The sequence below is a fragment of the Canis lupus genome, chromosome 34 (genome assembly GCF_003254725.2).
Source record: "Canis lupus dingo isolate Sandy chromosome 34, ASM325472v2, whole genome shotgun sequence".
In the NCBI taxonomy this organism is placed as follows: Eukaryota; Metazoa; Chordata; class Mammalia; order Carnivora; family Canidae; genus Canis; species Canis lupus.
Genome location: NC_064276.1, coordinates 8,032,472 through 8,045,710, shown reverse-complemented (window position 1 = coordinate 8,045,710; position 13,239 = coordinate 8,032,472). Strand labels below are relative to the sequence as shown.

The following is a 13,239-nucleotide window of genomic DNA, read 5'->3' as shown; positions in this document are numbered from 1 at the left end:
GTTACATGCACGTTCATAGTAGCATTATCCCGTGTAGCCTGAGACTGGAATAGCCCAGATGTCTGTCAGGAGGTGAGTAGATAAATGGATTGGTCCATCATGTAAAGGATAATCCTCAGCAACAGGAAGGAGTGTTCATCGATTGGTAGGTATAAGAGTGCAGGTACCTATCAGCACACATCTACAACTGTGAAAGAAGCCAGACAGAGGAGTCTAGTAGTAGCTGATTCAATTGTATGAATTTCTACAAAAAGACTGATAACTAAAGTCAGAGGATGATAGAATTTGAAGAACTTTTTTAAAGTTTAAAAAATGTTCTTATTATAACTTTATAACTTTAATTTTCTAATTTGAGATAATAAAAACTTGTGTTTCTGTCGGGATTGCAGCTAATCTCCTTTCTACCTGACTAGATTATGCATCCTGCCTGCAGCCTTTTTTTTTTTTTTTAAGATTTTATTTGAGAGAGAGCACACAAGTGTGGAAGCACAGGCAAAGTGAGAGGGAGAAAGAGTCTCAACTACAAAACCCAACTGGGGGCTCGACCTTAGGACCTTGAGATCATGACCTGAGCCCAACCCAAGAGTTGGCTGTTTAAGTTGACTCCAGGCTTGGAGCTTTTTTTATCTGGCCTACCAACCTCTGTGCTTATAATCGTTTTAGGACAAGTGTTATGATTAAGATAAACATAGTTCCTTATTCAAATACAACTTTAAAAAAGTGTCTTTTGAGGCACCTGGGTGGCCTAGCAGTTGATTGTCTGCCTTTGGCTCAGGTCATGATCCCAGGATTCTGGATCGAATCCTGCATTGGGCTCCCTGCATGGAGCCTGCTTCTCCCTCTACCTGTGTCTCTACCTCTCTTTGTGTGTGTCTCATGAATAAATAAGTAATATCTTAAAAAAAAAAAAAAGAAAAAGTGTTTAAAATTAAATGGTTATTCATCTGATGCTTGTAACGCTCTGAGATTACTAACACAAGATCTGTAACATTTGAAACTCTGAATTATATTTTGTTTTTTTCCTTTTTTCATTTGCTAGAATGCTCCTGTGGATGTGGGTTTCATGGTTTCTAAGCTGCTTTTGACCATACAGTTGTGTCCAAAAACAGAGTTTCAGTCCAGTGAAAAATTTGGTGAAGACTTAAGTGATAACACTTGGGAGTACATATTTGCCATTGATCTGCTTTGTTGCCATCAGAAGTGGATTTGGACACATGATAACATTATAAGGTACAGGGCTGTTTTGCTAACTGAAAGTTGGGTTCTTGAATTGGATGGTAGCTGGTCGAATGGTTGCTGACTTGTGGTTTGAATAGTTACTGCTGTTGAAGGCCACTGAAACATGTACAAGTGACATTTTGATTTGGGTAAGAGTTGGTAAAACTCCAATTAAAGGATTTGTATTATTATCATGTCCCCTTGCTAATTTATGTGTTTGTGGTGGCTGTAACTTCTTTTCATTGTATTCTGCTGGTGCTGTCTCTCCCTTAAGGAGCATGACACTGGTGAAGGAGGGGTTTGGATTCACTGGCACATCACCAGCTCACAGAGCAGTGCCCACAAAGGGAAGTAGTGTAGGAGGAAGCATCATGATCATATCTTCACATTCAAATACTCTGGGAAACCCATGTGAGCAGACATATTAAGAGCTCCAGGTTAGCAGCTTTTCTCACCTGGGTTTCAGGAGAGAACTAAGTGTCAGGCATCTGTTTTATGTAATGAGTCTGCTTTCCTCTGTGCATGGGAATTCTTCACTAGCTATGTACCATCTTTGGGAGAATGGAGAAAATGATCACACACATGACTTCCACAGATCTTAGTTTTCTTGGGACCTCGACTGAGAAAGGCTGGTTGAAAGGAGTTTATGGCATTAAAAAGGATTCACAAAGGATTGATGGTCCATATCCTGGAGATACTTGAATGTGTTCTGTGGGAAACTCTGCTCTCTTTCTTTCCTCTTTAACACTAGGGACATATTACTTCTCTAAATGTCAAGCGATAGGGAATTGAATTATGGTTCTTCTGTATAATGAAATACTGCCATATTAAAGTAACTAGCTGTAAGTGGATGTTTAAGCATTGACAACGCGTGAGGGTCTCTCAGTGCTTCTTCCTTCGCTCACCGGGGAGTGGTGGGGCGGTCTGTCGCGTGTATGTAAGGTATGAGTGCCTCCTGTGGGCCTTGTCCCTGACTCTTCATTCGTGGGGCCCAGCAGGTAGGATGACTAATCAGCCCACCAGGAGTGGTTCTTGGTAGAGGTGCTCTGCCCAGGTCCCCCGGCTGGGTCAGGATCTCTGCCTAAGCAGCTCCAGGCCCAGATCGTGCAGCACTGTGGTCACCTTCACCACGTGTTTACATACACGCATGTAGAGAAGCACATGGAAAGACAAATCCAGGATTAGTTGAGTAATATCTGAAAATGTATTTGGGGTGCTTTTAATTTACCTTTTTCTTCTGTGTGTTAGCATTTAACTTTTCTTTATTTTTTAAAGATTGTATTTATTTATTCATGAGAGACACATAGAGAGAGAGGCAGAGACACAGGCAGAGGGAGAAGAAGGCTCCCTGCGGGGACCCTGATGCGGGACTTCATCCCAGGACCCCAGGATCATGACCTGAGCCAAAAGGCAGATGCTCAACCCCAGGCGCCCTGGCATTTTAACATTTCTAATACTATAAATACCATATAAGAAGTAAATACACTTTTGAAAGAAGAGAAAGCAAAGAGGGGCCAGCAGTGTTTGCAGTCAGTAGCGAGTCTACAGTGTGGTTGTTTCCTCTGAGCTCCTTGCTCTGCTCCTCCGAGCTATAGAGGTCTCTGGAGGTCTCAGTGAAGATCCTGACTGCCACTTCTTCCAGTTCTGTGACTTGGGGACAGTGTTTGGCATCTCTACTCGGAGCCTTGTATAAAGGGTGAAAATAGAATCAAGATGCAAGCATGAGTATCTATAGCCTCATTTAAGCCAGTGTGGGCCCAAATATCTGGAATAGTTGGAGAGTGTATGAGCTTCCAGTGTCTGTTCTCATTTTACCCTAAGAAGTTACATCTTCAGAAGACCCTTTTTTGGGCACCTGGCTGGCTCAGTAGAGCAGACAATTCTTAATCCCAGGGTTGTCAGTTCAAGCCCCACATTGGGCATGGAGCCTACTTAAAAATAAGTAAATAAATTTTTAGAAGTCCCTCTTCTTTATTAATTGTCTCTTATGGACCATTTATAAATTGTTAATATTGGACTGATGGTGGATGTGCATACTTTTCATGTTCATGTACATAAATAAACATATATATATATATATATATATATGCTGTTGTTTTCTAGTAAAGAGCTGTGGCCTGTAATGGATAAGTGGATAAAATACAGGAAAGGACACGCGAACATCGCATATACTCCTGATATTATTATAGCATCGATACTGAGGCTGATTGGTGAGTTGTCTGTTTTATGAAGTGTTTTCTTCTTGACCATGTCCTGGTGGGGGAACAAAGCTATGAAACGTCACTGGAATCACTGATCTGACACCACTAGAGTAGATGCTTTGTCGCTTCCTTCTCCTCACTTGATCTTTCTTTATAAATTAATGTTTTCTCCCACTTTGTCAGAGATGAAGTCTTCATGCTGGGACACTATACGTGTGATTACATGTGCGCTGCTCAGTTCCTGCCACTCACACACACCGTGAACACCCTGACATGAGGGTGACGCACACACCCAGGCAGAACTGTGGTCAGTGACACTCGAGTCTCGTTGGGTTTCTGAGGCCCACCACCTCCGCCTCACAGCTGCTTCTCTATTGGCCCAGGCAGGTTCACATTCTGTAACTTCATGACTGGGCCCTGGCTCTGTTTTCCTCCAAGCCCATATACAGAGATTAAAATTCTCATTTATTTTTTTTTAATTTTTATTTTTTTAAAGATTTTATTTATTTATTCATGAGAGACACACACACACACAGAGAGGCAGAGACACGGACAGAGGGAGAAGCAGGCTCCATGCAGGAAGCCTGATGTGGGACTCGATCCCAGGTCTCCAGGATCAGGCTGAAGGCGGCCCTAAACTGCTGAGCCACCTGGGCTGCCCTAAAGTCCTTATTTAAATGAGGCGTAGATTCTTTTCTATCCTTGATGAGCAGGACCGCAATGGCTTTTTGAGTCTGCTCCCCATCACCTGCATATTTTTATTTTTTATTTTTACTTCTTTTTTCCTCCTTGCCTAATTTCTGACAAGTTGCTCTCTAGGCTCTGCAGAATTATCAGTGATCTATTAATTTTTGGAAGACTTTCCTTACTTTGAACTGACTTCTCTATCTGCAGCATGTATTCCTTGCCCCTGGGACACAGCATCGAGATCGAGGCTCCTCTGAGACCTGTGTTGTAAGCCCCTCAGGTCCTAGGAAGTTCTCACCATGAGTTTTGAATATCTTGGAGTTTAATTAATTAGAACTTCAAGATAGCACCACTTGAAATTAGGCTTCCAAATACTAAATTATGTAAGTCAGTCCCATAAATAGGTTTGTTATGACTTGTATATCCGGGCTAGTTTTGTTACTGTATCATTAAATAGGTACTCCTACTCTCAAGGAAGACCTCTGATTTCACTGGATATAACCAGAAATACGCTTGGAGTGAAGTTACCAAATGGAGAGTGTGTGTGCCAAATGATTGGTAGAGACGGTGGGGGAATTAGAAGAGATGCCCGCAAAGATAGGGGGGTAGAAGTGGAAGTGAGTGAACTGCTCTGTGGGGGACCATCTCAAACTATAGTTTGCAGAATTCCTTATTTTGTGATGCCTTGAACAATTTTAGCCCTAATCCAGAAGCACTAAGGACCCCTCAGGGGCAGGGACACATTTTCAACATCCACTGGCATCTGGATGTCTGCGGTCTGCTTTTAATAGCATCTTCTCTCACAGATTAAAGAAAAATGTTCATACTTGGAACTGACATTTTAAATTACAAAACCTTCTTGAAAATTTAAAAAATTGGGTAATGTTAAATTCATAAATACATTTATTGACCTAGATAAAATATCATTGGAATTTTGAAAACATGAAACTTCTTGAAGTCTTGAAGAGCTCTTCAAAACTTTTGAAGTATTGAAGAACACTTATAAAATATGGTGTGATTTTTGCTGCTGTTGTTTGCAAACGTGTCTGTTTACATATGTACTGGTCATAATAGGAGGAGACGGGTGTGGGAGAGTGGAAAGCTGAGCTGCTGGTGACTTCCACACAGTCCTTTGCATCTGTGGTGGAAGGTCAGCCTCATGTGTCATTCTCCCCTGCAGTTGGCTTTCAGAATTCTTCCGCATTTTGGCTGGTCATGCAAATGGCCTGAGAAGCTTTTTAGAAAATAAGTGTGGCTACACATATAATTAGTCATATATGATAATTTGTATATTATGGGAATAATTGATAACATATAGTTAATAGTATTGCAGGTTAAAATAATAATATGTAAATACTGAATGTGATCCAGAGGAGATGGTGATGGTGAAAGTAAGAGCAGAACCAGGCCTGGCGAGCCCTTTTTGGTCTGCAGATGTGCCTGGGAGGCTGAGCTAACATGTATGACTGAGCTCTGTGTGGAGAGGGCTCCTGTGAGTCACTGGTGGCACAACTTTGCCTGCTCTGGCTGGCTGAAGCATTATTGCTGGGTGATGGGGTGCCAAGGGTGGTAAGCAGACACAGGTGAGACCTGCTGGCAGTTCTAAGGAATCCCTTCAGGGTCAGGTGTACATAGCCCCTTCTGCACACCTGTCCGATTTGGAGTTTGAACTGTTTGTAAGAAGAAACCCTGTAGAGAACCTTCTTGCAGCTTCCAAAGCTAATACTCACTGAAGAATTTAGTAAGTAAATTGCTAGGACAGGATTTAATAATAATGACCGAAGTCATCATTTACAAAATAAAGGTGTTGTGTTTATTCTGATTTCCAGATTCGCAAAACCCTAACTGGATTTTCACTCCAAGGGAAATAAAAGATGCTTTCTGTCAGAACAGTTCAGTGTTTCTGATGTTGGATAGGGATGTGAATATTGCTGTTAGTGGGGGGCCATGTATGATTATTAGATGGGGTTCTTCTCACATCCTTGAACGATGATGTGTTAGAGCATTCTGTAGACTGTTTGCATTGCTCTAGATTTGGGGGCCTCAGAGAAGTGATGCAACCTGCTTCACTCTGCTTGTTTCGGGGCCGACGTGAGGCTTGGGAGGTTCAGCCCTTGTCTGAGGTCACGCCCTGGGGTGGCAGCAGAGCTGAGACCAAAGTTTGCATGCTGCTAAATTGAGTTCAGTGCCCTCGGAGAGCCTATTAACCCCCACTATGGCCCACCTGGTATTGCCCGGAGCCTAGAAGCTAGGATAACGCGGTTTCCCACAGCAGGGTTTTGCAGGGCTAGCTGAAGTAGCCATTGTCAGTTTGTACCCAGTCTCTTCCGAGGCCTGTCGCCTTTGTTCTGAAATGATCTCAACTCATTTTTCCCTTAGTCTGCACCTGTGATCTGAATGAAATCCCTGAGTGGCCCCAGGTCACCTTCTCTGCAGGCCCCCAGCTGCCCTCACACTTCCTGGGTGCTGTGAAATGTTGTTTCTGACATGGAGATGAAGTGCATGTTTCTTACTTGTATTTTAATATGGCTGAGCCACCTGGAGTCACATGCCTTCTGTAGGAGGACTTTTCTTCCCATGTATGGAGCAAATTTGTCTGTCATCTTCGTCATCATATATGTAAGCCCCCCCCCCCCCATCTCCATGTTGTGATTTCCTCTTACTTTACTCCGGATAGCTCCATTAATTTAAATAGCTTGTAAAATCCAATTTGTTATGCATTTTTAATTGAAAGAACAGGAGCCATTATAACAGGGTTCTCTATTATCTGGGAATACACATCCCAGGGCTGAAAGAAGGCCATTTCTGTGTTTGGCACACACCCCATCCCTGTCTGTACTATCCGTTACATATTGAACACCCTAGTAGACTGTGTCGGAGGACAGATCTGGCTAACAGTTTGATAGAATTAGAAGCAGATAATTGATCAATAAGTGAAATTCCTGATCTCTGAAGGACATTACTTTTCAGCCTCAATGAAGGATTTCCCAGGAAATTACCCAGGTGTTTATATTTTCATCCTGGGATTGAAATTTTCCAGGGATTCATCCATCAGTGGGAATTGACCAAGTCTCTAGCAACATTCTGGTTGCACAGAACCAGCCCTGAGTGGGTTTTTCTCGGGGATACTAAGAGGGAGCCCAGTGGCCTAGGTTCACATACAACCCCGAGGACATGTGCAATATTGAGAAAAATGTGGACACAGAAAGGAGATTGCAGGGCATATCGTAAGAACCCAGGAAAAGAATCTGGATAAGAGTGCATCTGGGTATGTCCCAGAGTCCTCTCTGTATAAGAGATGAGGGGTATGAGGCCTCGTCTTGAGGGAGGGATGGGGGCCTCTGCTTTGAAGCAAGTTTGTATCCAGAGACCCTTGGAAGAAAGGAAGTATCCGGGTGAGTGGAGGCTAGCCAGGGGGCAGAATGTGGTTTGCTGCAGCCTTCAGTTGGAGTTACCTCCCCAGCTGCTTCTGTCCCTCCACGTTGTATCTGTGAGGTGTTAACATATTCAAAATTTAAAATAACATTTAGCTTTTCATTTAAAATCAGTAATAACCAACATTAACATAAAGGACATTCTCAGTGAAAAATATTTCCCCAACCACAGTAACCAGAGGATGGGCACGTTACCTTGTTGCAGACCTCTTTCCTGTCTGGATTCATGGCCCTGTCTGATCTGCACTCAGGCTCTTGCAGTGTTGTTCAGTTGAAGTGTATGAAGGAAATCCAGTTTTATATGGGACTGGTAAAAGGAGAGGAGTATTTTAATAGCTTTTTCAGATCATTGTGGCTATTCCTCTTTGATGTTGCATTAAAATTCCCCAAGGGGTAGCTTCTTGAAGGCTGAATGTGTAGTGTGAGGTGTGACCCTTACCAGGGGGCCTTCCTGCTTCACTGCCAGTTGGTCTCCGGTGCACGTTGAAGAGGCTGTCTGCCCATTCATGATTCTGTGACATGCACTGCTCACTTGAAAAATATCGATTTGCATAGATCTTCCAAATGTCAACAATATCGAGAAAACAGACATTAATATCATCACTGATCTCATCAGAGAAGTCTTAAATTTTTGAAGCTGTCAAGCTTAGGGTGGCTGATGGAAGTTTTTCCAGAATTCTAATTTTGCGTAAGAGCTCACAATTTATCTCTGACAACAGTGATAAATTCCTTTCAGTGACAGGTTCACTTTATTCATTTTTGAGAAAATGTCTCTCGGTCTGAATAGCTATAGTTTGTCAGTTATCTGTTCAGTGAAATGTGGGTGTTGCATGGAGAAGCACCAGTTCCCTTCCCTTCCCAGTTCAAGCAGCTTACACCAGTGCATGTCCTCGGGACAGCCAGCGTGCCTGGGTGTGTGGCATATGGGCTCTTGCCCTCCCCCCCCCCAATCCCCTTCCCCCGAACTTTGCAGACTTCTGTAGTTTAGGGATCTGGATTTAATAAGAATTGTTATTGCTTCACAGAGGACATTTGTAAGTGCAATTCACTTTTTGCACTGGGAATTTCTGGCTTGTAAGGGGGACTGCCTGCAGCTGCCACCCTATAGGTACCAAGGGCCCTTGGCCTTTGTGCCGTCTGTCTGGTCCCAGCCCTGGGGAGAAGGCAGGTTGCCGCTAAGTGAAAGTTGTGTTGTTGTGAAAATCATTTTGATCCTGAGTACCGTGGGGGTCTGCAAATCACACCTGAGAGCTGGGGTGCTGCTCTGCTTACTTAGAACAGCCAAGTATTGGGTCCAAACCAGGCCTGATGGACAGCCTTTCAGGACGGGGTTGGGGGTTGTCTCAGAACCTCACAGAAATCTTCCACTTCACGTTGCGCCTGCTGAAACCATTCCTTCTCCTAATTGCACTCCTTATGTACCATAAGCTTCCCCGAGAAAGCTGTGCACTGCCCGTCCCCCGAGTGTGAGTGAACGTGGGGTGATTGGTGGTCTTGCTCAGCACCACCCCTACCCCCCAGTAAGACAGACGGTGCTTGGTGGGGTCCTGGTGCCTCACCCTTTTTACTTGCTTTCTTGGAAGAAGTATCTATTTTAACTTCAGGATCGTTAAGCTTAATGAACACAGTGTTCTAGGAAAGAGAGCAGAAATTTTCAAGTCTTACAGAAAGTTCACATTTCACTGAGGATTGTTTGCATTCTGGTTCCCTTATGTCCCCTAGGTCGTTTAGGCCAGCTGGGCTTGAAGGAAGGCTTCCCATCTGCTGTGAAGAATATTAGTTCTGTGATTGGTATGTTTATACAGCACGCCCAGGATGAAGGTAAAACCTTTGTTAACTGAAATTATTTTTAAGTCCCTTGCGTTCTCCTATTAAACTCTGTTTGAGTGTTTACTGCAGGCCGGGCTCTCTGTGTCGCTTAGTGCCTCATGCTAGGGGGAGGTAGGGCATTTGAAAAGCTGCAGTGATGGGATGAGCACTGGGTGTTATGCTATATGTTGGCAAATTGAACAATAATGAATGAATGAATAAATAAATAGATAGCTGCTGCTTTGCCTGTTTTCAGCAAGAAAACAGGTTGTGTTTTGTGTTGTTTGAATGATGATTTGACTAAAATTTAACTTACTATATTTTAATTAAATAACTTATAAATAACCTTGCTAAATGAGAAGGCTCACCTACCAGAATGTTGGACCTTACCGTGGCCTGTTGGCACCCACTGGCCCTCTGGTCGTGCATTGTGCTTTGTGCTGCAGCAGGTGGGAGGATGGGCCCCGTCTCACCTCATTTCTGCATTCTTCGTGTTCAGAACACTTCAGTGAATAGCTAATGGAGTTACTTACTTGACAACTGCTTTGGGATCCACATTTTATTGAAACTTAAATATGGAGCATGATCCTTCTAAAGCTGTGAGGCCTGGATCTTTGTGGCCGCGTGTCCTGTGCTAACTGGCAGTGCTTGAGGTCAGCCTGGCAGCTGGGCCTGCACACGACTCTTCTGCTCTTTTGTCTCTTTCCATTTGCAGATGGATCTTTAATTAATTTTTTTATTGTGGGTTTTTTCTTTTATATTTTCCATTGCCGGCAGAGAGTGCCTTGTATTTGACTAGTAACTCAGTGGAAGATGATGAAAATTTTGAGTAACAGGCATTTTCTTGTGGAATGACTGATATGAAAATTCTTTCCAGATATACCATGGGGCATCCAGCTGGCGGCTGTGTACGCTCTCTGTGATTTGAGTCCCAGCAACCCAGCGGAGATATCCAAGATCCTGGAAGCCTGGCGCAAAGAGACCGCGCACAGCGTGCCCTCCGCGGTGCTCAGCTGCCTGGAGGAAGTCAGCTCACTGTGCGCAGAGGAGATCGGCTAAGCCGCGGCGTGCCACTGCGTCTAGAGAAGTGCCTTTACATATCTTGAGTACAAATAGATGAGTCTGCTCGCAGAGCACAAACAGGTTCCAAAAGGAAAGACATCGAAGAGAGACAGTGCCCAGAGGCTCTCCTCTCACTGTGGCGAGGGACAGAAGCCAGCCGTGGCAGGGCTGCCTTTGCCCAAACCGCATACATTTCACTTAAGGCTGTTGTGATTCCATGACATGTGGGTTGTAGTATTGTGTCCTTGGTCAAACAACAAAAAACTTGAACTTAGCCCTTTTTGCTGCAGAAAGTGTCCTTTTAGTCGCTTTTTAAAATGGAGTGGCATTTTATAATGAATTTAATATAAAAGCATTGATTTGATTCCTGAGCTAATTTTGGACTTTGCGCTGAAATGATTGACTTAGGAAAAAGTAAATTGGCTAAGAAAGAGCTAGAAGACTTCCACTGTCTTAGCTGGAAATGGGCTACAAAATTGTTTCTCATGGTGTAGCGGCTTGCACCTAGTCAGAGGAAAACCCGGCAGAGCCTTAGAGACCCATTCTAGTGCATCTTCTTCCTGTCTCTGCAGTTCCTTAAAAGTGTCACTGTATCAGGACAAGGGGAGCCGAAGAGTAGAAGTTCACTTGCAGGGTTTGTGTCAGCGACATGTATATAGACGATTCAGAGATGCGCGCAGGCTCGTCTCTGTGTGTGCCGTGTACATATGGACAGTGCTATAATGTGTTTCACATTTGATGATATTCCACTTTCGGAATTTTAGTATTTGTACATAGAAAATGGGTTTAATAACTCACCGTGGGTCTGATTTGTCTTATATTCATCATTTCTTAAAACTCTTGTATGTGTTTTTTATAATAAAAAATAAAAGTAAGCCATGCACATGATTGTTCTGATCAGTGAAGAATGACACTGGGTGTTACTTCTACTCCAACCAAAGATGGAAAGTTCTTCACTCTAACCAAAGATGAAACGGCCGTTCCAAGAGTTAGAAATAATGTGACGTTGCCATTGTCTAGCCGGTTTCTCTGAGATGCTCTTAGCGACATCGGATACCAGATAATTACGTGTACTGATTGGCCCTCATGATTGGATGTGTTTGTATACCTACAAATATTGCCGCCCTTTAAAAATTACATTTGACAGCTATTTTGTTACTCCTGCCTCATGTTTTTAAAGCAATTATAACAATCATAATTGAGATTTATAAATAACTCTGCATTGCCCTTCGGAAGCTTTCTGTTGGCATGGTGTTCTTTCTACCAGTATTTGCTGAGCGTGCGCTCCATGATAGGGACCTCGCTGGGAAAGAAAACCACCCATCCAGGAAATCTGCAGTCAAGTTGCAGTAAGTGCTATGTCATAACGTGGAGGTTCACCCTGGAATAACAGGGGCAACTCCTATCTTTCTGAGTATTGGTCAAGGAGGGTCCCTCTGAAGAGGTAGCAGGTGAACTAGGACCTGGGAGGAGGGAGCCAACCCTGAGACAAGACAAGTGACTGTCCTGGGCAGGTGGACTGGCTCTGGGAAGGAAGAGCCCACTGTGTGCGGGAAGGAGGCTGGGGTGGCCTGAACACACAGTCTGAGGGGTGAGTGTTCAGTCATTCGGGTGACTGCCTGTCACTGGGGTCTGGGCAGCCAGCCCCGGGCTTGCTTATGCTTGGAAGCAGGTCTGACAGGGGTGTCATAAGAGGTCATATTTTTACTGGGGGAACTTTTCTGAGGCAAAAGGATGGGAGGAGGGCAAAAGGGCAAGCCAAGACCTGTCAGGAGGTCTGCGGAGAACACAAGAGAGCAGGCCAGAAGGTCAAGGGCACGTGGGTTTCAGATATGTCTCCGAGGTGGGATCACAGCTGCAGTCATGCACTGAGGTAGAGGGACACGTAGGAGTCGAGGTTCCTGGCTTTCTGAGTTGGTACCTGGACTTGGGGTCAGGTACACACGTTTGGTGGCTGGAATCACAAATCTTCAGTCTGCTTTCAGGATATGGGAACCTCGAACATCCACATGGAGGTGGCAGCCTTTCCAGGCAAGTCTGGAGGTGGAGACTACATCAGGCAGACGGGGAGATGATGGTGTGGGGAGGCGTTTAACGCTCAGAATATGGTCACGGGGAATGAGACCTTGCCGGCCACTACCTCCTATACCTGACAGTGGGTGGGCTGGAGGCAGCAGGGTGGTTCGTAGCCTGTCTCCTGGCCCTGGCAGGTGGCCCTCCGTGCTGGAGCCTCGAGGTCAGGGGAGATGATGGTTGCCTTGTGCCTCCTGTAGGTGACCTCGGTGGCCTTCCCATAGGGAAAGCCGTTAATGGAAAGAGAAGATTAGGCTTACAGATGAGCTTGTGGGACAGTTTGCCTGGTGAGTGTCTTGGTCGTAGGCTTTGAAACCATTTTTTAACCTCGGTAGGTTTATGTGTTTTGTAATTGGCAGAGAATAGGTAGCACCAGCCATTTTCTGCTGGTTGCAGTCCTCTGGCCACTAGGTGGGTGGAGTTGACTTGGCCTCCCTTTGGTGTGGCCTGATAAAAGCAGACGTGAGCTCCCCGGGAGCGCTGTCACCTTCAGGGGTGAGGCTGGTTTAAGCTGTTGTTGGATTTAATTTCCGGTACCCAAGCAGAACACTGCTGTGGGTTTTATCATTTAACACAAGTGAGTAAACAGCCAAGTGAATGAATATTTGAACCTAGAGTTGGATGGGGCGTTAGACTAGTGCTGGGTCCTCCACACCCAGGAAATACACAGGTTCTGGGCAGCCCAAGCTGGCTCCTGCACAGCTTACTAAGCAGCCTGGGACAGGCCTGCACCTGCGGTGATGCTCATGCAAGCC

The 13,239-nt window shown here is 44.6% G+C and overlaps 1 protein-coding gene across 2 annotated transcripts in view; it reads left to right on the top strand.

Annotated features, from left to right (window-relative positions):
* ICE1 (interactor of little elongation complex ELL subunit 1) overlaps positions 1-11,294 on the top strand; it is a 58,456-nt gene extending 47,162 nt beyond the window's left edge. For both annotated transcript variants that reach the window (XM_025451191.3, XM_025451192.3), the window contains 4 exons: positions 1,040-1,230; positions 3,322-3,428; positions 9,263-9,361; positions 10,227-11,294. In XM_025451191.3, the coding sequence (XP_025306976.3) occupies positions 1,040-1,230; positions 3,322-3,428; positions 9,263-9,361; positions 10,227-10,408 (579 nt within the window). In that variant the 3' untranslated portion in view covers positions 10,409-11,294. The remainder of the gene's footprint in view (positions 1-1,039; positions 1,231-3,321; positions 3,429-9,262; positions 9,362-10,226) is intronic.
* Positions 11,295-13,239: the final 1,945 nt, after the last annotated feature.